Source organism: Heloderma suspectum, chromosome 2 (genome assembly GCF_057233095.1).
Source record: "Heloderma suspectum isolate Gila_16-S chromosome 2, 16-S_ref, whole genome shotgun sequence".
NCBI lineage: Eukaryota > Metazoa > Chordata > Lepidosauria > Squamata > Helodermatidae > Heloderma > Heloderma suspectum.
This window is the reverse complement of record NC_139459.1, coordinates 141,462,728-141,488,545: the sequence shown is the minus strand read 5'-3', so window position 1 is coordinate 141,488,545 and position 25,818 is coordinate 141,462,728. Positions and strand designations below refer to the sequence as shown.

Here is a 25,818-nt window from a genome sequence, read left to right as displayed (position 1 = left end):
GATAAAATATAAATAAACGGAAAAGGCCCAGACAAAGTTAAGACCAAATTTCTAAAACCCACAGTGGTATAAAAAGGAAGAATGGGGATGGAGTTAAAAATAGCCAGAATAGATTAGCTTAGCCTACGTTGCATTTTTGGTGTGTTTTATGATTAATGTGTGATACTGTACTTTTCTTCTCTACCTGTTGGTGATAACAGACCCAAGTAATGATTTTCACATTTTCCTTTGTTTATTTTTCCCCTCCATGAAGTCCTTGGGATAGAGATAATGTCCGTTCCAGTGGATAAATACATGCAACAATTCCTCCTGGCTTGTCAACCAGGAGGAAGACACAATGAAATTCATTTTGCTCATTGCCTTCTTAGGAGCGGCTGGTAAGTCTGCATTTTTCCTCATAATTCCTGTCTGGGCCACAAGGTGCTGAGAAGACTCTTACACTGAATCCCCTGCTTAACTTGAGACTGAGGAGGCAGGATTTCTGTTGACTTCCAAATACACTCGTATGTGTGCACGTATTGCTGAGCTTGAGTGCTTTCTGTAAAAGTACAAGGATACAAGCATTTGGCCTAGCTAATTTTTGTCACTCACCCCAAGATTGGATTAATCTTCATGGGCACACAAATTTTCAGGGAGGTGAGTGTCTTCTCTCTAAAGTTGAGGTGGCCAAGGGTCGTCTCCTCCTCCTCCTCCTCCTCCTTCCAAAAAAAGCCTTGTCAGTGTTTCCAATTCAAGCTGTGGCTTCTCTGCTTTGAACAATCCTGCCCTGTTTGTGGACAAATGCCCCTGGGAATGATGCTACATCATGATGTAGTCAGAGCCTTCTGTCCCAAGACATGTCCCCAGAACACAGCCAGGCTGCTGAAAGCAGCCAAGCTGCTGCTTGAAAGGGCGCTAAAGGAAGTTCCCCCAAACTTTCTTAGAATTCCCTCCCCAAACATCACCCCGAATCTCTCTATCACACACACATGCTTTTGCAGAGCATGAATGGTCCCATGAAAGACGGAGGTGATCAGTGCACCTTTAGTTTCTGATGCTTTTACAGGCATACATCTCCTATCGCAGTGCCAAACTAAAAGTTTGCAGGAGACCCAGGTGTGAGAAGCTGAGTGTGGGATTAAGCAGAAACCCCATATTGCCCAAGCCTCCAAATGCAGGAGTGGGGTCCATGATGGGAGGAAGGGACGAAGAGAACAGTGGGTGGCTGAATGGCGAGGGAAGCTACAGAGCGAGCAGCAGCCCTGCCACAGAGGCAGCGGGCAGGCCGTCGGCTGAGGCTCCTCCTGTCAGCTAGTTCCCTTGAGTCTGAGAGATGCTTCTTGACAGTAATAGCCTGCTTATCGAAGTAAAGTTCTGCTCATGAGAACTTTTTATTGCGTTCTTATGGGACCCTCTACAACAGATCTGGAGGGTGCTCAGGGGCTGCAGTGTGGAGAAGCAGATGGGGAGGTTGTGTTCCACCAGCAATGTCCGTGGTGGAACGATGGTCTTGGATCCAAACCCTGAAATCAGTTTCGGACAGGGTGATACATAATATTCACATTCTCTGTGATTTCCTTCCTCCTTTACTCAGGTGCCCTCCCTCTTGGTGACAATGATGACGATAAGATTGTGGGGGGCTACACCTGCCCGAAGAATTCTGTCCCCTATCAAGTCTCCCTGAATTCTGGATACCACTTCTGCGGCGGTTCCCTCATCAACAGCAACTGGGTTGTATCAGCTGCTCACTGCTACAAATCGTGAGTTAAAATGGATTTGTCATTCTGCTCCTTGCAGCACTGTTGCTCTTCAGCAAATGTTACTAGCTGGCCGACACACATATGCCTCACAGTCCACACTGGAAACCACCATCATTGCCATCACTGTAGCAATGGGGCATTGAACCTCTTTTAGCCCAAGGGCCGAAGAAGCATTGGGGGGGAGATCACACCCCAGTGGTGGGCGGGGCCAAAGGCAGAGGGGCGGGGCCAAAAATACCAGCACAGTTTAGCTTGAAATGCTCACTGCTGGTCACTAAGCCTGAAGGGAGCCATTTCAACATTGTATAAGGAGGAAAAAACACTCTCAAAAAGCTGGGAAACCATGAAACGATCAGCAGTCAGGAGAAAGGAGGGAGGGGGCTGGGGGAGGGGGCCATCCAGGGAACTAGGGGAACCCCAGAGGGCTGGACTGGGACCCCAGGCAGGCCAGATTTAGCTTGTGGGCCTGAGGTCTGACACCCCTGCAGCTGCACTTAGCGTGGGCTAAGGCAGTTGTTTTGATTGCTTCCATAGATGGGTGTGCGTGTATCTATGTATCTCTGCATATGAATTGCTTGTAGGCCTAAAGGGGACCAGAAACCCACTTCTAAATGAATCCACATTTGTCAATATCCAAGCCATTTGGGGCCGCTTCCAATGGCAGCAATATTACTGAGAATGGCTTTGGGAGCGTGGGGTGTTAAAAAGTGTTAGATAGCAATGGGGACGATCGAGATGCTTGTGTCCTTCTTTCAATCCAGACGTATCCAGGTGAGACTCGGGGAACACAGTCTGACCTTAAATGATGGCTCTGAGCAGCACATCAATTCAGCCAGCGTCCTCCGACACCCGCAGTACAACTCCCAGTCGCTGGACAATGACATCATGCTCATCAAGCTGTCCAAACCAGCCGCCCTCAACAGCCGTGTCAAGGCAGTCGCCCTGCCCACCAGCTGTGTGACTGCGGGGGCACAGTGTCTGATCTCTGGCTGGGGCAACACCCTCAGCACTGGCAGTGAGTCCTCTGCGTGTTGTTTGTCAAGCGTGATCTGCCACATGCAAGCAGGCTCCATGGCACATTCACGGAGCCAAAATAATAGGAGGGATAGTTAAATATTAGTCTAAACCTGACCAGCCAAACCAGCCAGGCTCCTTCTGTTCCTTTCAATAAATTCCAGCTCCCTCCCAATTTACGATTTTTACAATTTACAATTTACGATTTTTATTTATTACAGTTATTTCTATCTCACCTTTCAGGATACAAGTTCTTCCGCGAACGCTTACAAGCAACACCAACAATCGTTAATAAAATCACAATAAGCAATTTTTTGAAAAAAGACAAGTGATCAGGATCCTTGCCACAGGGCAGAAGGTGATAGAGAGCCTGGAGGGGCAGGGGAGGGGCAGTCCAGCTGGAACAGGCTCTGAGGTGCCATTCACCTCCTGCAGAGCAGCTGGTGGCAATGACCCTGGTGGAGGGGGGAGACTGTCCAGCTGAAGCAGGCTCTGAGGTGGCCTTCGCCTGCCTGCATCCTCCCCTCTTCACAATCCCCAGTAAACCGAATCATTATCATAGCCATTATCATAGAATCCTAGGGTTGGAAGGGGCCTAGAAGACCATCGAGTCCAACCCACAGCTCAGTGCAGGAAGCCTGATTCCCAGGCGGTCTCCCATCCAAGTATGAGCCAGGGCTGACCCTGCTTAGCTTCCGAGATCAGGCACATCCAGCCCAAAAGCAACATCGCCTCAGATGGGTACATAGAACTTTCCTAGAGTCCAGGACTGGGCCAAACCAAGTAATTTTGGCACCTCAGGAAGAAACTGGAAATAAAGAACCGACAGGTGGAGAAATGCGGAGAATCCTTCCTGTCTTATTGCTTCTCCCCTCCAAATCACCCCTCCAAATACGGCTCTTCCTTTTTTTCTTAAAAAAGGGGAAAAAGGGGGGGGAAAGGACATTGGCATTCTGTTCCATAAACAGTTGTGGAAATATGGGGGGAGGGGCATGCTTCCAGTTTTCAGGATGAATATAATGTTTCTATTCTCTTTTGTCTCCTATTTCCTGCAGCCAACTATCCAGATCTCCTGCAATGTCTAAAAGCTCCTGTACTTTCCTCCAGTCAGTGCAGTGGAGCTTATCCAGGACAAATCACTAAAAATATGATTTGTGTGGGATTTCTGGAGGGTGGCAAAGATTCTTGCCAGGTAAACCTTCTCTCTTTGTCTCCAGGATGGACAGTGCAATTCCATTAAGCAGCACAGAAGACTCTGTGCGGTTAAAATGCCTGGCTGGCAACAACTGCTTAACAAGGGCAATATTTTGGATGATGTATGTATGGCCTGGAGGGATAAAATCAAGGAAGAGGGCTTTGGGATCAGGGGCTATTCAGAGGGCCAGAAGAGAATCCTCTAGTAGCTAGAATAACCTCTCAGGTCTCCAGTTGCCAATTCCTAACACAGAAGCAAAGGAGACCCCTTTCCTGCATTGAGCAGGGGGTTGGGCTCGATGGTCTTATAGGCCCCTTCCAACCCTACTATTCTATGATTCTATGAGATAAGCTACACAGAGACAGTAACTTTATTCATAGAAACATACAGTACGCTCTCCAATGCCCATTACATCTATAATCCTATATTAGAGCTGTTTTGCTTCTCTCCTCAGAGATGTACGCTTCTGAGGACAGTTTACGCAATAAGTAGCATGAAGTGGTAGTGCATTTCCTGGACTTCATGCCACCTGGGAATATTCCTCCATGAAAAAAAAACTTCCTTGCACAGCAGCAGCACAGGGGTTGTGTGCGTGTGTTCGGCTGCATTCGGCAAATTAAATTCTGCCTTCTCCCTTACTCTGGCATTGAAATTGGTACAATAGAGTAACAACAGTGTGTGCGCGTGTGTGTGCGCGCACGAGTGTGCGTGCACATACACAACATTTCGAAGGGCCATAGCCAGTGGAGGCCGGTGGCTCCAATGTCAGTGGGGCAGTGAATCCACTCCAGGTTTTAGTCAGAACTCTAAAGTTGCTATCCAACTTGCTTCACTCCTTTGATGGTTCTGTAGCAGCCATATCAGGGGTCAGACTAAGTAGCCTCATGCAGTCTCATGCTTCATGTTCTTGCTGAGCTCTTTCTCCCTTGAATATATTGTTGTAAGCTGACGAGACACAGGAATTCCTTATCTTGTCAAAGGTCATACAATTGTATATCTTGTTCTCTGCTTTTCTCTTCTGTTCTCTCCTTATCATGGCTACCCTATAACCCAGTTCTTGTATTATAAACAATGGTGCTGGGAAAAGAAATGTTGAGGACTGCAACCCCACGCGGGAGGGGGAGGAGGAGCCGTTTCATATGTCTATAATATATATAATGTCTATAAAAACAATGTGCTGATGTATTTCGGGGCTTCTGGCTCTTTGGAAATGATTCCAGCCTTAAGCCCGCGCGTTAAATAAAGAATCTCTTTTTCCTTCACTCCGTGGTCTCTCTGACTCTGGGTTCTGCAACAGTTCTTTTAGAGTTCTCGCTGGTTCTGGCTGAAACCAAGAGCAGATTCACCGCCTCACGGACATCAGAGCCACCAGCCTCCGCTGGCTATAGCTCCATGATAGAGCACCTGCTTTGCATGAAAAAGGTTCCAGGTTCCACTTCTGGCATCTCCGGGCAGGACTGGGAAAGACTCTTGTCTGAAAGCTGGTGCCAGTCAGTGCAGTGGAGGGGTGGGCAACTTGTACTCCAAAACATCTGGAGGGCCACAACTCCCATGATCCCTCACCATTGGCTAGGCTGCCTAGGGCTGATGGAAGTTGTGGGCCAACATGTCTAGAGGGCCACAAGCTTCCCACCCGTGTGTAGACAACACTGCTGGATGGAACAATTTTCCAACAGCTTCCTACTCCACTGGGTCCAATAAGGGTGCTGCTAAGAGTGTTCACTGATGGTAAACAGTAGCAAGTGTTGTTTCTTTGGAAACCATGCAGCCTCTTTAGCACAGCGTATAGTATATTTCTGTGTGACTGGAGAAGAGGCACGTGGTGTATACACTCGTTTCTTTTTTCCTACAAATATCTGCATTCAAAGGAGTTTTTATGAAGCTTTAAAATACTGCATAAACTGGCCAGAGCTAACACTGGGCAAAATAAATGTATGTGGACGCCCGTGGAAATAATTGCTCTCTCATACCTCTTTCAATTCTTTGGCCCTGTCCACAGTAACAGCCTTCTCGGCTTTGGTACTGTTTTGACTTAGGGAGTTTATTAAATTTAGCAGAATATAAATATCACCAAAAATAAATAATAAAATAAAAATGACTGCCTTGGGTTTCCCAAATAATCCTTCAAAACATAAATTTGGTGAGGTACTGAGCAGTTTCTCTCAAAAATCCCTCACTAGTTCTCTAATTCTTGGTGGCAACTCACCACTTGTTCCTTTGCACTAGCAAGTGCTTATGATGTTGCATTCGTGTTGGTTTGCGCTAGTGTAACCTCATTAGTGCTAGCGTTGTGCCACCACTGGATAGTACTCATGATCTGTATTCTGTGGATGCTCCTTCTAGAACAATTGCCTGTCTCCATCCATCCAAGGTGGACGATGCAAGTTCTTATCCCTCTCCAACTTACTGAATATACTTTCATTGTGTTCTTTTACAGGGAGACTCTGGTGGTCCTTTAGTCTGCAATGGGCAGCTCCAGGGAGTTGTCTCCTGGGGCATTGGATGTGCTCAGAGAGGCTATCCTGGAGTCTACACCAAAGTTTGCAACTACGTCTCATGGATTAAAAACACTATCGGATCCAAATATTAAAGCTTTGCATTTGAAAAAAAAATAAATCTTCCTCCCAATGAGTTCAGATTTGGGGATTGAATATGCACAAATAAAACTATGATGGTGTTCATTAGTGCAAAGGAAAGTCTGGTGATTATCACTTCGTGTTTGTTCTGCTGAGGGGAAATGTCTTTGCCATTGAGCAAGCCCAAGCATTCTAATGGGTTTTATTCATTTGAAATGATCAACCACTAACACTTTGAGGCTAAGGATGGTCAGCTGGTGCCTCTCTCATCTTACCAGCAACATCAGCTCTAGTATGTATTCGAGTTTGAGGGAAAGAATATCAACTCCTACTGCAGACCAGAGAGGTGTCTGAATGTGTGCATTTGAGCAGGAATTCTGAGTGTTGCATCTAATTTCACACATCCATGTTTATTGATTAATGTCCTGAATGTGCGCAGGCTCCATAACAGATCGGACACCACAGGCAGTATGTGCATCTGCTGCCCCACCCCCAAATCGACGGTGCTTTCTGATGGAGGCTATTCACACATTTAGCTGTAAATCATCAAGTATCCTATAATCAAGTGAAGAAGAATCAAGTTACATTCATGTGTGAAACCCATACATTTGCTCTAACAGTCCTAGTAACACTTCCTTTAATGATCCAAGCATTAATACTTTGGGGATACTTGATATGTCTTTGAGTTTCATTGCTATTGAAACAAAGTTTCACACATTCTAAACATCAGGGAGAGCAACGGACCTAAGTCTTGCCCTCAATAGACATCACTTTTAGATGTGTTTGGGTTCATTCTCCATGCTGGGACTCCACACAAGAACTGTTTGTGATTGCCCACTCTAAGAGGAAAGAGGTGAAGGGAGGATCTACACTAGAGACTGTTTTGTTTGTGAGGCAGCGCACACAAACGAAACAAGCCCCCCCCCCATTACTGCTTGGTGGTTGTTGTTCAGTCGTTCAGTCGTGTCCGACTCTTCGTGACCCCATGGACCACAGCACGCCAGGCCTTCCTGTCCTCCGCTCTCTCCTGGAGCGTGCTCAAGTCCATATTCATTGCATCAGTAATGCTATCTAGCCATCTCATCCTCTGCCGTCCCCTTCTCGTTTTGCCTTCAATCTTTCCCAGCATCGGGGTCTTTTCCAGGCACACGTTAATGAATGCAGCGTGGTATCCAATGTGTTTATAAGGCATTCAAGTGCCACACACCAATGCATAGTGTTTTGATTGCAGAAGAAGTAGGGAGGAGCTTGAGAGGTCATGAGAGCGGAGTTGCATCACGTATTGCTTCTTACTGCATGTGGCGTATTAGAAGTGGGTGGGGTGGTTGTAAGGGGAGCCCTGCTGCTTCAGGCTTCCCCCCACTTTTTTTACATTGTTTAATGCATGTGCACCAGCAACGGTCTACATTACGTTAACCAGAGAGAAGGGGTTTTTTTGCACAGCAACTGCATGAAGTCCACTTTAGGCTTGCCTCTCCTCCACCAAAAAGTATTCCCAACAGCCCCTTCTGCAAACCAACTCAAAAGCCAATGCAGCCCTCTCCCGTGCAACCCCTGTTCTTATGCCTCAAGCAGTTTCCTCCTTCCCTGCTTGGAGCCCTCCTTACCTGAGAGTAAACACTACTGAAATCAATATGACTTACTTCTGGGCAGGCATTTAGACCCTCACGTTGTCAGATAGTAGCTTTTTGAGGCAAGGAAATGAAAAGGAAAGGGGGCAATTGGGAAGGCTTGAAAAGACATTCCAAACCTCTTCTTTTGTTGAGAGGAGGTGGGGGGGCAGCACTGATTTCACTCCCCATTTCACTGGGCAAGGCAGAGAGAACGAGAGAAAAGGTGTGTGGGGGGGAGCCCTTCAGCAGGAGGGAGGTGCTGAAGCTGTCAGGAAAGGCTGCTCACTGCAGTTCTGCTCAAAGCTGCTGCTGTTCTGCTCGTGGGACTGCAAAGGCGTATGCATACATTTGAATTTTTTAATATTTTCATTGTGCACCTATGCTCTGTACCTGTGCAGGAACGATTTAATAGGGAAAATGCGTCGTTCACAGCTGCAGACCACTGTAGGCACACTTTAGCAAATACTGTTTTTAAGAAATGGTTTATCATGCTCCCCTGGATGAGGTCAGCCAATGGAGGACAGACCACCCACCCTTCCTTCCCACAGATCCACTCCCCCCCGACCTCCCCAAAGGTGAGATGTGAAGGCAGGAAGAAAAGACACCAAACGCGTTCTGCAGGCTGACGCCACTCCCACCAGGAAAAGTTACAGGATTATGACATTAGCACACACCAGAATTTATACAATACAGAAACTGCAAGGCACACAAAAAATGTGATAAAAGTAGTGTGAAGAAATCCAGGATAGAAGGGCAAAAATGGCGTGATGAGAACAGTTTGGAGCATGCATGTGCCACTCTAGTGACCCAGGCATTGCAGTGATGGGCAGAGGGGTGGGGGGACTGTGTAGACTGGCCCAGAGAATTGACACCAATCTCTTCCTCATGAAGCAACCACCAGGAGGAAACAGCAGAGGACTCTCCATATATTCTTTCATCACTCCTGATTCCAAGGACGTCATGCTCGCAAAAGCCAAACTACCCAGGCCTTGCTGGTTGTTGCTGACACATGTGTGCACCCCAAAGACTCGGAGCCTGCGTTAACTTCAGTTAAGGGTTGGCAGACGCCCAGCACAGACGTGTAGATGCACATGTATGTGTGTGTGCTTGTGTGTGTTTCATTTTTGCACCATTTACTGAATTAGTTTTTATCCAGAGGTTTTTATCCAGAGCCAGCTGCCCTACAATAGAGGAAAGCTGCAGTTGCTCTATGGTAGATAACTGATGACAGATAAAGTCAATGTTCTACTTCTTCACACATGACATATGGACTTCTCTATCTCAAGTTGTGGTGATGGTCACTAGTTCAGATGGCTTTTTTTTTTTTAAGGATTAGACAAGTTCATGGAAGATGGCTTTATTACTGGCTGTTAACCACCGAATTTGTCAAAGTGTCTGTGTCCAGAACAATCTTCCTCAGAATTCAAGATGCTGGAGACAAACAACAGGAGGAACCCATCACTTTAATGTTATACTTATGAGCTTCCAGACAACTCTAGCTAGCCACTGTTAGAAACAGTGCTGGGCCAGAATGGAATCTTGGCCTGATCTATTCTCAAGGAAGTCACCGCTCTTTAGAGGTTCACTTGTGACTCTACAGGTGTGTAGAGTCACAAGCAAAGCATCAAAGGGGTGGCATGTAACATATCCAGCTCCCAGTTTATAGCTCTCAAGAGAGACCATTACAAAGAAGGGAACTTCAATCCCCAGCATATGAAGTGCACATATCCCAGACAGCAAGGCTGGGAGTGGAGGAAATAACAAAGAAGCAACTTCTTGAAGGAAGAAGCAATGCTTACTGAGCATAAATGTCTCTCCATCTACTTCTTGTCATTCTATGGCCCTGGTCAGCAACCTCTCTACAAAAGGAGTGGTAGATGGTGACCCAAGGCCCCAAACCCAGCCCACGATATGGTCTGCCAATAAGTTACAGATCTTTCCCAGGTTTGCAGGAAGCTGATTGACCTAACTGTCCTGTGAAATATGGGGAGGATCTACATTGTGTCTGCTAGCACATTGAATTCGATAGACTGGCGGGGTAAATGCCATCTCATTAAAACATGATTATTCATACTCACCCTGTTTCCCCGTTTCAGTACTTCATTGAATGCACAAGCACGGTTTATACTCAAGCGCAGTGCTGTTTTCCTGCTCTTAAAGAAGGTGGCTCTCATTGGAGGAGCAGAAACTCTTCCTGTTTCTGTTGATTCCCTGCCCACCATCTCTCTCTTCCTCTATCCCTGTGTGTGTGTAGGGATGGCGCAAGCATCCTGTTGGGGCTCGAGGCCCGGCGAGAAGTTCCCACTCCCCCCCGCGGACACCAGTTCCCTCAGCAAGAAGATGGGAAGAAGGCAGCGCCTTTCGTCCTCCCCCCATCATTGCTACAGTGGCAGTGGCACGGGAGAGGCTGGTCATTTTCTGTAAGTTCTCCTGGCCTTAGGGGAAATGACCAGCTTGTCCCTTGCTGCTGCCACTGTAGCAGGTGGGGGTGGAGGGAAGAAGGAGGCAGTTAGCCTCTTCTCCCCCCTTCACCTGCTGGAGGCCAGGGCGAGAGGCTGGGGGGTGTCTCTCGATGCTCTTTTCCCCACGCTAGCCCTTGACAGCTGGCGTGAGGAAGAGAGGCAGCAGCGGAGGCACCCAGCACTTGGGCGGCGGGGGGGGGGCTGCTAGTGTCTTTGAAGCTTCGAAGACTGCCCTGTTTTTGTCCACCGCTCATGAGATGACGTTAAAATTGTCCACAGACATTTTTATTGATGTTAGTCCATGAATAGTGATGACTGTCTGCCTGGATATGTGTGTGTGTTTCTTTCCGTGCTGCGAGCATGGAGGGGACTGTGAAAATTGCGCTTGCCTGGGCTTGCCTGGGCAAGTGTGCAGAGAAATTGGGCTGGAGAAGCTACTATTCTTTGAAGATTTGAAGATAATGCCTTAATTAAAAAAAAAGCCAAAGCAGGGGATAGAAGGAGGTAAAACTTAGTGTCATTTGAAGGGATAGAAGAACCCCATGCTCAATGTAGGAAGCCTGATTCCCAGGCGGTCTCCATCCAAGTACTGACTAGGGCTGATCCTGCTGAGCTTCTGAGATCAGATGAGCACACGCACATCCAGCCCTTTGCTTGTTGCTGATGAAACTTTGAGTGCTGAGGAAGCTATGCAATCAGTAGCTGGAGGACCACATGGGGGCGTTGAGAGCTGTGATTGGACAGGAGGGAAATGCAAACACCATTGTCTATGGGCAGGCATGGGAGAGGGCTATGACCTTATATGGTGACGAACACGGAAGAGCAGAGCACATGAATGGGAAATACTGGAATATCAAGGTACTGAAAATGGTAGCAGGGAAGCGGGAAATTGCAGTTCCAATATGAAGCAGGAACAGCGTAAAGTGAAAGACGGGGGACAAAACCTCATTGGAAGTGTAAAAAAACGTAAGTGTAGATCGGCCCATGGTTACTTCTGAGTTGACATGTATAGGAGTGTACTGAAAAATGAGTTATTTCTATGCCCACACTGTAGCAAGTTCAGAAGAATACAATAAAAAGGAGCTATCCAGAAGAGGGTGGAGTTCAATTCAGTTCTTTCACAGCTTCACGTTTCTACCTGTAAGTCAGACGCTTGCAACCTCACACAGCTGTTTTTTAAATTATTGGTATTGTTTGCGACCCAAAACTGGGCCCTCCTGCCCCAACCAAAAATGTGTCACATTAGTAGTACCTCAACAACATTCTTTTGAAGGCTTTCTCAGATCTTGCAAGTGATGGTGGTAAGTTACTTACCTGACAAGAATACAGCAACAAGCAAATGGGAGCTCTTGGGGGCAATGGAGCAGACATTTGCTTGACTGAGCTACAACTCAGCAGACACACGAAAATCCTTGAAATCCATCAAACAGCAAACACAACAAAACACAGAATGTGAAAACAGAAAGTTGTGAGAGCAAGGAAGAAATTAGGGAGAAACCACACATGCTAAAAGCAGAGCCAGCTGGGAAAGAGTTTTATGTCCAGTTTTACATAAGGAAGTCCTATGAACAAATCTCTATAGGGTTTTCTCCAGACAACCCCTCGCAGAAGCCTAGGTGAGGCAGTTGATTTTATTTACTGAGCAGCAAACTGTCTATAATTTTTCTATTTACACACACACCACCACCACAAAAAAGATGCTATTTGGATGTTATGTCCTGGGAACCAAAATACCTCAGGTTATTCCTCTGTAAGAGATATTTCCCTTTCAATTCCCCCGTGAAGAGGTTTCTGTTTGGCTTCCACCATCAAAGGCAAGTCCCATTTGGATTTTATCTCCCAGGCACCAACATATCTTGGTCTGCACCAGTGTAACAGCCATTCCCATATACCAAGCACTCCTCAGTGAAGAGGTTCCTGTTTGGCTTCCTCAGCAGTTGCCTCACTGTGTAATCTTGCTTGGCACAGAAGTAGGTGCCAGTGTCTCCTGGCTGGGCTTTCTCCAAGGATAGAGGCAACGCATAGTTCTTCATCCCGGTGGTCTTGAAGCGGTCCTGAAATGCCTTGTCAATGACATTATCTGCTCCTGAACCTTCTGATGTAAAAGCCACCAGCTGGAGCTGGGCACCCTTGTCCTTTTGCTGCTTGTACCAGTACATGTTGACATGAGTGGTTTTCATTTGGGAACAAGTCAAGGTTACTGGCTGCCCTTCCCTGACCACCTCTGAGGAAGGCTGATTAACAGCAGAACCTATGAGGGTAAAAATAAAAAAAAGAGTTGAGGACATAATCAGAAAAGAGAGAAATAAAGGGAGGGGGTGCAACACCAAAAACAGAACACATTTCTAAAAGAAGTGGGTCCACTATCCATCGCAACCCTTGCTGCCTAAGTTGTGCAATTTCCAACATAATACTGTAGGAGGTCCAGAGAATGTAATTCAAGGCAATATCCAAAACGGGCCACAATTAAGGAGACGTTGACTCAAGTCCTTTGCCACGCTGATGTTTTATACCTATAAACCAAACATCTGCAGCCTTTTCAGGGTTTTTTTTTAATCACTGATCTTCCTGGTGGGTCTGAGTCACATCAGTGGTACCAACATATCTGTCTTTTTTAGGTTTGAGATAGACGGGTGGGGGTGCAAAAGTGAGAACAAGAGAGACCAGAAGAGAGTACAAGTGCCAAAGAAAGATGGCCATAGGCTGGAAGCCAAATATCATTTTCTCAGGGAATTGAAATTGGTTTAACACAGGCATTATTGCCCATTTATCTTGTGGCCTCAGTCTTCACGGATTGGCAGGGTGCGGATGAAGGGATGAGTATGCACACTGACAGAGGCAACTTCCTTTCAAAAGATTGTATTCATCAGACATATAGAAACAACAACAGTGACGACAACAACAACAACAGACTGGATTGTTTCAGACTGGCTTAAAAGCTAGTTCCAGATATACAGGTGTTGAAGTCCAATGATTTAAGTAACAGTGCTAAGTCGCTTACCTGACGCGAACAGAAAAGCAGCCATCAAAGGGAAGCTCAACGGGGCAATGCGGAATTTCAGCAGGTGTTTGCCTGTCAGAACCAATGGCAGACAGAGCACCATCCCGGATAACCAGCAAGCAGCGAATGTTGTACTGTGCTTGCGGCATCACTGACGACATGTCAGAGACACCTCCCACCTCCTGCTCGTGCCTTTTTGAGGACAGCAGTGCTGACACAGGAAGAAGCAGCATTTGTGGCAGCCTCCTTGCTCTCTTTCTCACTGTGGTCTGTGCTGCAGGTGCAGTAGAGAGTCTGGGACTTGGTCACATTCGCCGCCACCCTCAGCTCTGTGTCACTAACCCGTTCAGCCTCATAGGACGAGCGTCCCCAAGCTGCCCTTTCCTTTTTCCCTTCCAGTCTAACGTTTGCCAGGCAGTGCAGCTGGCCACGGAGGTCCTGCACACACCAGCTCATCCAGGGGTACGCAGTATTTTTCAGTGTGCAGGTCACAGAGACAGATGGCTCCTCGCCAACTATTAGATACTGTGATGACAGTTTCACCAATTCTTCACCTGAAAAACAAAAGGGGCACATAGTAGAATGAAGAGACCATCTCGGTAGACCTGGGTTTCATAGGATCATAGAATAGTAGGGTTGGAAGGGACCTGTAAGATCATCGAGTCCAACCCCCTGCTCTAGAGTCACCTGAAAGAGCACAGGCCAGCAGGCCGGTGAGCACATAGAGGAGCAGAAGCATTTGCACAAGGCTGAACGAGTGGCTGGATTGCTCACAAGCCCAAAGCACTTTGGGACAGATTTCACCCAGCCACTCTCTTCCAGGAAGGGGCGTGGCCAGAGGTGTGCCTCCGCTCCAGGCTCCAGGCCACATTGATTGCTTAGGGCCAACCCAGATGTGATGAAAAATGCATGGAAGCATTTAACATTCCTGGGTTTGTTCATTAACTCGGAGCTGCTGATCAGAGCTGCAGGGTGTGAGGACGGGAGCATTAATCCTCCACACACACACACACCATACGGGAAGCCTTTCAGCGTATGCACCCCAGTCCTCCTTACATCTTTCTTCTTGATGTTAAACGAAATGCCTCTCTAGAGCAATGAGCAAGTACACCCAAAGGTTTCTTCTAATGTTGTAAACAGTCTAGGATATTCTGTAAGTTAAGCTTTTTCGATGCATATCTTGCTTTTGTATGGAGCATTACGATGTGAGGCAATAATAATGTTTTATCAATGTATGTTTCACTTTTCAGAATCATATAAGCAAAACAAACAAACAAAGCGAACAACCAACCAGCCAGCCAGACAACTCCCTGGCCGAGGATGTTGATAGTGAGGGAGATAACAAAGGCAGTGATGCGGTTGTAAAAAGAGGGTGAGGGCAGGAACCTGAAAGGTGGGAGAAGCCAAAGGGGAACGTGAGCAAACACAGTCCATGTGCAAAGGCGTCCTTGTGGCGTTGGGGGGGGGGGTGCTGTGCTAGCTTGCTGGTACGTACTGCTCCTGCTCTGCATCCTGGACCCTTCTAATCCTGAGATGGTGAGGGGGGAGTCGGTGGTGGTTGGAGGCTTCCTGTTTGGATGCCCCATTCTTAGAACATTCCCTTCTCAAGACCAGTGCAAAGCTTCTCGCTGTGCAAAGAAAATGAACACATCCCACACAGCGTCTTATTGTTGTATGCTGAGCAGTAGAACCAGAGCACGTGGAATGATCCAGAGCTGACCACAATAATATTGTCCTGTTTTCATTTTTGTCTGCCCCTTTGTTTCTTCCTTCCCTTTACAAGTTTACAGTGGAGATCGGAAGGCTTTCAGCCATGTCTTGAGAGATTTGCTCTGGAATGAAGGAATGGAACCACAGCCAATGGACTGCTTTGTTGCTTCTATGCTCCTGCTGCGAAAGGACAGGCTGTGGCCCTTTCCTTGTGGATCTGCGTCATGGATGCAGGCACCAATGGAATGTTGGCACCCTGGGTGGTTCCCTAGTTTGCCTATTGTCCCTCCATATAGACAACTAGCCTGTCAGGGAGAAGGATTCTACCCTCACCTTTACTCTTGTGCTATTTTTCTATGTGCAGGGAGGTGTTTTTGTAGGGAGTCATTGACGTAAGCTCCCCCTTTCCATGCAAACATGCATCCATTCTGAAGTGATAACGGGGAAAGCTTTGATATGTGACTCTCCCAGTCAGAAGTCCTCTGTAAGGGCAGAAAACAGATGATGGTTTAAAAGGTGAGGTTAGTGTGCATCTATCAGCGTTACCCTTCCTGTAAAAATATCATTTATCGTATCCCACTGTTTTCAAAAGTCCACATGTTTTTTGACAACCGGGATAACACCACAGGAAATCATTCCCACTCCCTCTTTCAATCCATCTTCAACAGTTGAAAAACTATATATCCTTCAGCCTTGGTATAAGTAAAATGTTTATTCACTTTCCATACCTATATCATTCAGCAGGCTGGAGACAGATTATCATTTTCCAATAGTCTGGAGACAGATTATCAGACAGCTGAAAGTAGCGTGGTTGGGACATCGGTACCGGCCCAGTGTGCAAACTCCTTTCTTTTGCCCCACTATCAGCCCTGATCAAACAGGTTCTTCATTTTCTTTCACTAAAGAAATGGAAATAGGAACTGATTTGAATCGAGGCCATGGCCATGATCCAAGTCAGTATCCTTCACTGCTGCTTTTAATGGGGGTGGGGTGGCGGGGGGTGGAGAATGAGGCCAGGAGATCCAGTCACAGATTGGTGATGTCTCAGGTACTTTGACCCTTAGTAGAAGGTGTTTATATGACCTATGTTTATACCGCACTGCCCCCTACTGGAAAGGCTATGTTAAAGCATCTGATAGGAATATCTGCATTAGACCAATGAACAGATGTGGGAGATGCAAATCTGCCCCAGCTCTGCCCACCAAGTTTCTCAGATATACAGAGCAGCGGGGTATCCCTGATCTGTTGGGACTCCATCTCCTTCTCCACTTTCTCTGGCTAGCTAGCAGTTTGCCAGTTTCATGCCAGTACCTAACAGAGCCTACAAGACAGGATTCGGGTTCTGTGGGTCGGTTGGTGCAACACCCACACTCCTGCTCTATATTCTCCTTGCCTACGCTGATAAGACTGCGATTTCGTGGCCACCATGACAACTACAGGTCTGTCATTGGTTGGGTTTAGGCTAGAGACAGCCTCTAACCTCTGCGTGGGTGGAGGACCTATTGAGGTGGTCTGCCTCTGGAGGCTCGTGGATCTGGACTGTCCCCTATATTTTCCAACTGCAGCAGTTGGCAGTCCTGTCAGTTCCCTTTTGGATCTCTGGAACACAGAAGTATCAACACAATGGCACCCCAATGCTATCTCCTGCCTCGCTGAGCTGGAACATCTCCTTGGCTTACTGAGGTCAAGCAAGAAACATGCAGAACAGCAACCAGACTGGGAATGGCAAAAGACTCCGACTACGTCTTTCCAAATGCAACTCAGTGGTGCTGATAGCAGCAAAGGAAACACGTTCTTCCCTGCCACCATTGCATCTGGTCCATGTCATACAGCAAAGCTTCCCAAGCAGTTAAGAGTTCTTTGAAAGCTGGCCAGCTGGAGGATGGTTGAGTGCCCCTTGGAGGCCTGCTGTGAGCACTTTGCAGGAAAAATAATTCCGTTTTGCTCCAGCCTGGATGCCATAGTTATCTCAAAATGCGTTGTGATTGTCACGACGTGTCCCACTGCTGCCACCACCATCATGTGGTTCAAACTCCTGTCTTCCCAGGAGCTGTGCAGTGAGTCAAAGATCAGGATGTTTGGGGGAGCTCTCCAACAAAGGAAAGCGTATGGCTTCAGCCCTGGCTAGGCCTCAAAGGAGGAACTTTAGAGCTGGCTTTACTGCCCCACCCCGCCCCCATTCCTGGCCTGCTATCAGCCCCTGGCTTCCTCCTCACCAGTAGGGCTCAGAGATTGTCGACCTTGTGCTGCCAGAAGGGCACTGCACCTCTGGTTCTGGACTTTGGGTGGGTTATTGGTATCTGCTGATTCTCCTAGACCCCTGTGGGGCACTGTCTAGAGCAGGCCGGTGCGGGCCACCAGTTCCAGAGATCGGCAAGGGAGCTGACAGGAACGGCCACCATATCCATGGCCATGACAAACCTACACCTTCCAGCTCAGGTCCTGTGAGCAAACGGACTCTAGCTTTGGCTATTGGCCTCTATTGGCCCTAAGCACTGAAGCTCCCTTGGTCAAGCTCAGGGGTTCCTGACTCTCTCGGTGCTGTAGCGGTGCTCCCTGCACATCCCTCTTTTGCTTTGGGGTTGGCCACTGAAGTGGCAGCTGTCTCTCCCCACACGTGGCTGGAACAGCTTCTTGTGGTGAAGGGGAAGGGAGGGAGGAAGGCAGGATGGCAAGGAAAGAAAAAGAACCAAGGGGAAGACTAAGAGAGGAAGAAAGAAAGAAAGAAAGAAAGAAAGAAAGAAAGAAAGAAAGAAAACATTAAAAAGCAGGAACACCACTGAGATGAGGAAGAAAGTAAGGGTGTAAATTGGGAAGAAACACCCATTCGACTGGGGCAAGGACGTGCATTTGCGGAAGTGGCCCTGCAGATATTGGGGGATAGCTCTGAGCCATGGGCCGGAATCCCCTTGAAAATGCTGGCGGGAACCCCACTGAAAAGAATGGGAGCAGTGGAGGCTGGTGGCTCCGATTGTGGCGGGGCAGTGTTTCTATTCTGGGTTTTAGTCAGACCCAGCCAGAAACTCGGAAGGAGTTGTCCAGGGGGTTAAACCCTATCCCCCAAATGGGGTCAGTCCCTTGGATGGCTCCTTCAGAGTCCTGGCAGCTTCCTGCTGGAACTCTCAGAGGATTCACAGCCCCACCGAAATCCGAGCCACCAGCGTCCTCTGAATGGGAGCCGCCCAAGAGCACAGGCTGTGGGTGGGGAGCTCCGTCGGAGACCGTGCAGAGCCCCTGTGCCACCATCCATGGTGCTGCATAGTGGAGGCTGGTGGCCCGGACTTCGGTGGGGCTGTGAGTCCATGACGGGTTCTAGTGAGAACCAGCCTGAACTCTAAAGGAGCTGTCCCAGGTGCTGACCCCATTTTGGGGATAGGGTTCAGCAGTTCGGATAATCCCTTTAGAGATCTGGCTGGTTCTCACTAGAACGCGTCATGGATTCACAGCCCCACCGAAGTCCAGGCCACCAGCCTCCACTGTGCAGCACTGTGGATATGCCTGACCCCTGCAAAGCCAGGCATTTCAACAGGGCTTGTGCTGGAGATCCTCCCTGTGGATTATGCCCCACGTTAATGGCGGGAAGGGGCTGCCATGAATGTTTCCTTCCTCAGGTACCAAAATATTCTGCGCCGGGCCCATGTAAGAGACATCGGCTCTGTTCAGATGCACACTGGGGAAGGGCAGTGAAGTTAACCATGGTGCAGGGTGGTTAGCGCTAACTGCTGCGAGACCCCTGCCACATGTGCAGGTAGCCACAGCCCGCAGCGTGGTTAGCGTAACCACTCACTAACCGCCATGGTTACCACTAAACTATGCAGTCCTCCAGACGGGCTGCCATGCATCCCAGCAGCCTCAGCGGAGGACGCTGCTATGGGTGACCATTTTGAGGGCTCAGTGGAGGAAGCTGCGGGCAGCCATTTTGGAGCTTGGTGCTGCGGCAGTCGCAGGCAACCATTTCATGGGGGGGCAGGTTTCGGGGCAGGGGCACTGTTTGAGGCAGGGATGCTGCTGCTTGGCCAGCTGATGGCCAGGCAGGGATGTTTTCCCTTATCCTGGCGGACACAGGTGCTTGTGCCTAGGAGTGCTAAGTGCTCAAGGTCTCTGTGCCAATAATAGCGGCATGGGATCGAAAGCATCTTTTCTCCCTGCATGCTTCTCCAATTTTCGTACTGCAGGCGGGGATGGAGAGCGAGGAAGCTGGCTCTCGGCTGCTGCGTCATGTGTTGCTAGGCAGATTTTGACCATGGAGATCTGGAGCGCTGGCAGGAGCAGCTGGGCCCATTTCAGCCACTCTTGCCGTGGTGCTCTATGGTAGCACTCAGTTAACCATGGGCACCTGTTCAGGCATCATGCGAAGCGATGGTTAGGGCTGCTAACCATGTTGCAGCAAATGGTTAGTGAGCGCGGTTAATCCATGGTTAACAAACCACCATGGTTGGGAAAAATGCCATTCAGCCATCACGCTAAGCCATCACAGTTAGCTAAAAAATTCTAACCATCAAGGCTTAGTGTGATGTCTGAACAGGGCCATTGTCATTTCCACTTTCATTCCCCTGTGAAGAGATGTCTGTTTGGCTTCAACAGTGTGTAATCTTGCTTGGCACAGAAGTAGTTGCCACTGTATCTCAGCTGGGCTTTCTCCAGGGATAGAGCCAGGGCTAGCTGCACAACATGCTAACCCACACTAAGTTGCTGAGCATGGACTGTTGTTGAACTGTGGGTTAGTGTGTTGTCTGAACCCAGGACATTTTCCACAGAATGGCTTGTTAACCACGCAGTGTGGCTATTTTTCTTGAACAAGCCACCTTGAGGACCCATGGTTTGTTGTTGGGTTGTTCAGGGTGGTTAACAAGCTACACTTCATGGTTAACAAGCCACCCTGTGGAAAATGTCCTGGGTTCAGACAACATGCTAACCCACAGTTCAACAAACAACCCACAGTTCAATGACAACTGTATGTGAAAAATACATATCTCTGCACAGAAATACAGGAGAATGAGCTTGGTAGCCCCATCGAGAGCATCTGGATCAAAATAAATGGAGCAAAGAATAAAAGGAACCTGATGGTTGGAGTCTACTACCGGCCACCCAATCAAGGAGAAGACAAGGATGAAACTTTTGAAAAGCAAATAGCCAATGTTGTAAGGAAGCATGATGTAGTAGTAATGGGGGACTTCAATTTCCCCGATATTTGTTGGGAGACAAATTCTGCAAAACATGGCCCCTCCAGGAAATGCCTGACTTGTGTGGTGGATAACTTCCTCCTACAGAAAGTAGAGGAAGGAACTAGAGGATCGGCTATCCTTGACTTGATCCTAACCAACAGAGATGACTTAGTGGATAAAGTAGCAGTTACAGGAACTCTGGGGGAAAGCGACCATGTTGTACTTGAGTTCTTGGTTCTAAGGGAAGCAAAAGCCAAGTTTAGTGAAACGTGTACCCTGGATTTTAGGAAAGCTGATTTTAATAAACTCAGAACAATGATCAGTAAGGTCCCATGGCAAGCGATGTTAACAAGAAAAGGAGTCCAAGATGGGTGGGAGCTTTTAAAAAAGGAAATTCTAAAGGCACAATCACAAACAATTCCAACAAGAAGAAAAGGTGGAAGACAACAGAAGAAGCCAATGTGGCTTCACAAAAAGCTTAGAGATTACCTGAAAACAAAAAAGGACACATATAGGAAGTGGAAATAAGGCCAAGTAACAAAGGAAGAGTGCAGGCAAGTAGCACAGAATTGCAGGGATGGTGTCAGGAAGGCTAAAGCTGAGAATGAGCTGAGGTTAGCGAGGGATGCTAAAAACAACAAAAAGGTTTTCTTCAGCTACGTGCATAGTAAAAGGCAGAGGAAAGAAATGGTGGTTCAGCTATTAAATAAGGATGGCAAAATGATAACAGAGGACAAAGAAAAGGCAGAGGTGCTCAGTTCCTACTTTGGCTCAGTCTTCTCCAAAAAGAGGGTCTATGACCCCGCTGGCAAAGGCAAAGTACAGGCTGAAGAGGCAGGATTGCAGCTTGAGATCGATAGGCATATGGTCAAGGAACACCTAATTACTTTGAATGAGTTCAAATCTCCAGGGCCAGTTGAACTGCATCCTAGAGTCATAAAGGAACTGGCAGAAGAACTCTCAGAACCGCTGTCTATTCTCTTTGAGAAATCATGGAGGACAGGTGAAGTGCCAGATGACTGGAGGAGGGCTAATGTTGTCCCTATCTTCAAAAAGGGTAAAAAGGAGGAACCTGGGAACTACAGACCAATCAGTCTGACATCAATCCCTGGGAAAATTCTGGAGTAGATGATAAAGCAATCCATCTGTAAGCACCTTGAAAACAATGCAGTGATTACTCAAAGCCAACATGGATTTGTCAAGAACAAATCCTGCCAGACGAATCCAGTCTCATTTTTTGATCAAGTAACCTCCCTTGTGGACCGTGGGAATGCTGTGGACATAATATACCTTGACTTCAGCAAAGCTTTTGACAAAGTGCCCCATGATATCCTGATGAGCAAACTAGCTCAAAGTGGCCTAGATGAAAAAATGATCAGGTGGATCCACAGTTGGCTACAGAATCGGACTCAATGAGTGCTTATCAATGGGACCTTCTCAAACTGGGGAGAGGTAATGAGTGGGGTACCGCAGGGCTCAGTCCTGGGCCCAGTGCTCTTCAACATTTTATTAATGACTTGGAGGAGGAAGTGCAGGGACTGCTGATCAAATTTGCCGATGACACAAAATTGGGCAGGATAGCTAATACTTTGGAAGACAGAAACAAAATTCAAAGTGATCTGGATAGACTGGAGCGCTGGGCAGAAAACAACAGAATGAAATTTAATAGGGATAAATGCCAAGTTCTGCACCTAGGAAAAAGAAACCAAATGCACACTTACAATATGGGGGATACATGGCTCAACAACACTTCAAGGGAGAAGGATCTTGGAATTGTTGTCTATCACAAGCTGAATATGAGCCAACAATGTGATGTGGCTGCAAAAAAGGCCAATGCTCTTTTGGGCTGCATTAATAGAAGCATAGCTTCCAAATCCCAGGAAGTACTAGTTCCCCTCTACTCAGCACTGGTTAGGCCTCATCTGGAGTACTGTGTCCAGTTCTGGGCACCGCACTTTAAGAAGGATGCAGACAAACTGGAGAGAGTTCAGAGGAGGGCAACAAAGATGATTTTATTTATTTATTTATTTATTTATTTATTATTGCATTTATATCCCACCTTTTTTCCTCTTGCAAGGAACCCAAGGCGGCTTACATTATCCTCCTCCTTTCCATTTTATCCTGATCAGGTGACTGGAAACAAAGCCCTATGAAGAGAGACTGAAAGAACTGGGCATGTTTAGCCTTGAGAAGACTGAGGGGAGATATGATATGATAGCGCTCTTCAAGTACTTGAAAGGTTGTCACAGAGAGGAAGGCCAGGATCTCTTCTCGATCATCCCAGAGTGCAGGACACGGAATAATGGGCTCAAGTGACAGGAAGCCAGATTCCGGCTGAACATCAGGAAAACTTCCTGACTGTTAGAGCAATACGACAATGGAACCAATTCCCTAGGGAGGTGGTGGGCTCTCCCACACTGGAGGTGTTCAAGATGAGGCTGGACAGCCAGCTGTCAGGGATGCTCTGACTTGGATTCCTGCATTGAGCAGGGGGTGGAACTCGATGGTCTTGTAGGCCCCTTCCAACCCTACTATTCTATGATTCTATGATTCTATGACAACCCACCCTCAACCATTGACTTTCCGTTAGCATGTTGTGCGAACCCATGTATAATTCTTCCAGTGCTCTTGAAGCACCCTTGAAGTGCATTCTCAATCTAGACTCTCGAGGACTTCCTATTGAAAAAATCACCAGCTGAAGCCATGCATCCTTCTCCCTTTGCTGCTAGTATCATCAGTACATGTAATTATGAATGGATTTCACTTGGGAATAGCTCAGGGGCACTGACTCCCCTTCCCTACACACCATGTCTGAAGACTGATGAAAAGCAGAACCTATTTGAAAAAATGCATGAATAAACAAGCTGAAGATTGATTCAGAAGAATTAGATATAAAGGGGGGATGTTCCAACTTCAGAAAGAGAATGCATTTCTAAAACATGTGGATCTATCACACACTGCAAACCTTATTACCCCAAAGTTGTTATTCTAATTACAACCTGTAGCAAAGTCAGAAGACTACAATACAGGGATATCACCAAACCGGGGTCAGGGTAAGACATATTTCAATTAACTTCATACCTTCAAGTTTTCTGTCTATTAAGCCAAACGCTTGCAAGCTCGCATGGGTGTTGATTAAATTATGGGCCTTTGTGACCCACAACTGTCTCCCTGTCCCAGCCAAAGATAGGTCTCATCGGTGGCACCACCACAGCATTTTTTTCGAAGGCTTTCACAGATCTTCCCCAGATTTTGCAGGAACCTGATTGACCCAAGACAACAGTGGGATAAAGATGATCATGCACATAGCAACAAATGATATCTCTATTGTGTCCTTTTAACCCCCTTGGAAACAATGAAATGTCTCCAGACACACAATAACAAATTAATAGTGGGTGCAGTGTTTCAGGCTGGGGTTAAAAATGAGTGCCAGGTCTGCAAGGGTTCAACACCTCTGATTTCAGTGATGGCTGTAAGTAACTTACCTGGTGATAAGAATAAAACAACAAGGAAATGGAAGCTCATTGGAGCAATGAGGCATTTCAGCAGACATCTGCCTGACTGAGCCGACTGCAAACACCAACATTCTAGACACCCATCAAGTAGCAAATGCTACAAAACACAGATGTGAGAACTGGAAGTTCTGAGAGCAAGCAAGGGGAAATTAGAGAGAAACCACTCAACACACACACACACACATACAGAACCCCAAGCCGGTTAAAAGCAGAGTGAGAGGGGAACTATTCAGAGGGGGTAACATTATCCATTAAATGACGATAAAGTATTGCTGAAAGATTTATCTCCATAGTAGTTTCCAGAGCCATCCCTCCCATAAAGCAAGGGGCGGCAGTTGGTTTTGGGGTGCCATTCATGGGCAGCAAATTGCCTACTGTTTTGTCTGGTATCATATTCTCAGTGGCCACTCCGAGGCTGTGGAACTCCCTGGTGAGGGAGGCTAGGTTGGCTCCCTCTCTGTTGTCCTTCCGCCAGCAGGCAAAGACCTTTTTATTCAAGCACGTGGTCTGTTGGGGTGGGTGCTGTTTTCATCCTGTTATTGCTGTATTGATAATTGTGTTTTAATGCATTTGTTTTATTATTGTTTTAGCCAGGTTTTATTCATGATTGTACGCTGCCTTGAGTGCCATTTTTCTTGGTAGAAGGGTGGGGTACAAATCTATCAATAAATAAATTTTGTTACCACCATAGAGATATGGTATTTGGATTTTATGCCTCCACCATGGCCAAGTCCCATTTGGATTTTATCTCCCAGGCACCAACATATCTTGGTCTGCACTGGTGTAACAGCCATTCCCATATACCAAGCACTCCTCAGTGAAGAAGTTCCTGTTTGGCTTCCTCAGCAGTTGCCTCACTGTGTAATCTTGCTTGGCACAGAAGTAGGTGCCAGTGTCTCCCAGCTGGGCTTGCTCCAAGGACAGAGGCAACGCATAGTTCTTCATCCCGGTGGTCTTGAAGCGGTCCTGAAATGCCTTGTCAATGACATTATCTGCTCCTGAATCTTCTGATGTAAAAGCCACCAGCTGGAGCTGGGCACCCTTGTCCTTTTGCTGCTTGTACCAGTACATGTAGTTGTACCTGGTTTTCATTTGGGAACAAGTCAGGGTTACTGGCTGCCCTTCCCTGACCACCTCTGAGGAAGGCTGATTAACAGCAGAACCTATGAGGGTAAAAAATAAAAAATAAAAGAGTTGAGGACATAATCAGAAAAGAGAGAAATAAAGGGAGGGCGAGGGCGTGCAACTTCAAAAACAGAACACATTTCTAAAAGAAGTGGGTCCACTATCCATCGCAACCCTTGCTGCCTAAGTTGTGCAATTTCCAACATAATACTGTAGGAGGTCCAAAGAATGTAATTCAAGGCAATATCCAAAATGGGCCACAATTAAGGAGACATTGACTCAAGTCCTTTGCCACGCTGATGTTTTATACCTATAAACCAAACATCTGCAGCCTTTTCAGGTTTTTTTTTTTAATCACTGATCTTCCTGGTGGGTCTGAGTCACATCAGTGGTACCAACATATCTGTCTTTTTTAGGTTTGAGATAGACGGGTGGGGGTGCAAAAGCGAGAACAAGAGAGACCAGAAGAGAGTACAAGTGCCAAAGAAAGATGGCCATAGGCTGGAAGCCAAATATCATTTTCTCAGGGAATTGAAATTGGTTTAATACAGGCATTATTGCCCATTTTTCTCGTGGCCTCAGTCTTCATCGATTGGCAGGGTGTGGATGAAGGGAAGAGTATGCACACTGACAGAGGCAACTTCCTTTCAAAAGATTGTATTCATCAGACATATAGAAACAACAACAACAGACTGGATTGTTT

At 47.1% G+C, this 25,818-nt stretch overlaps 1 protein-coding gene across 1 annotated transcript; it reads left to right on the top strand.

The window, feature by feature from the left end:
* Window positions 1-316: 316 nt before the first annotated feature.
* LOC146352877 (trypsin I-P38-like) lies at window positions 317-6,641 on the top strand. Its single transcript, XM_084835093.1, has 5 exons — window positions 317-377; window positions 1,574-1,739; window positions 2,501-2,754; window positions 3,809-3,945; window positions 6,386-6,641. The coding sequence occupies exons 1-5, from the start codon at window positions 338-340 to the stop codon at window positions 6,536-6,538; spliced, it is 750 nt and encodes a 249-aa protein (XP_084691219.1). The 5' UTR covers window positions 317-337; the 3' UTR covers window positions 6,539-6,641.
* Window positions 6,642-25,818: the final 19,177 nt, after the last annotated feature.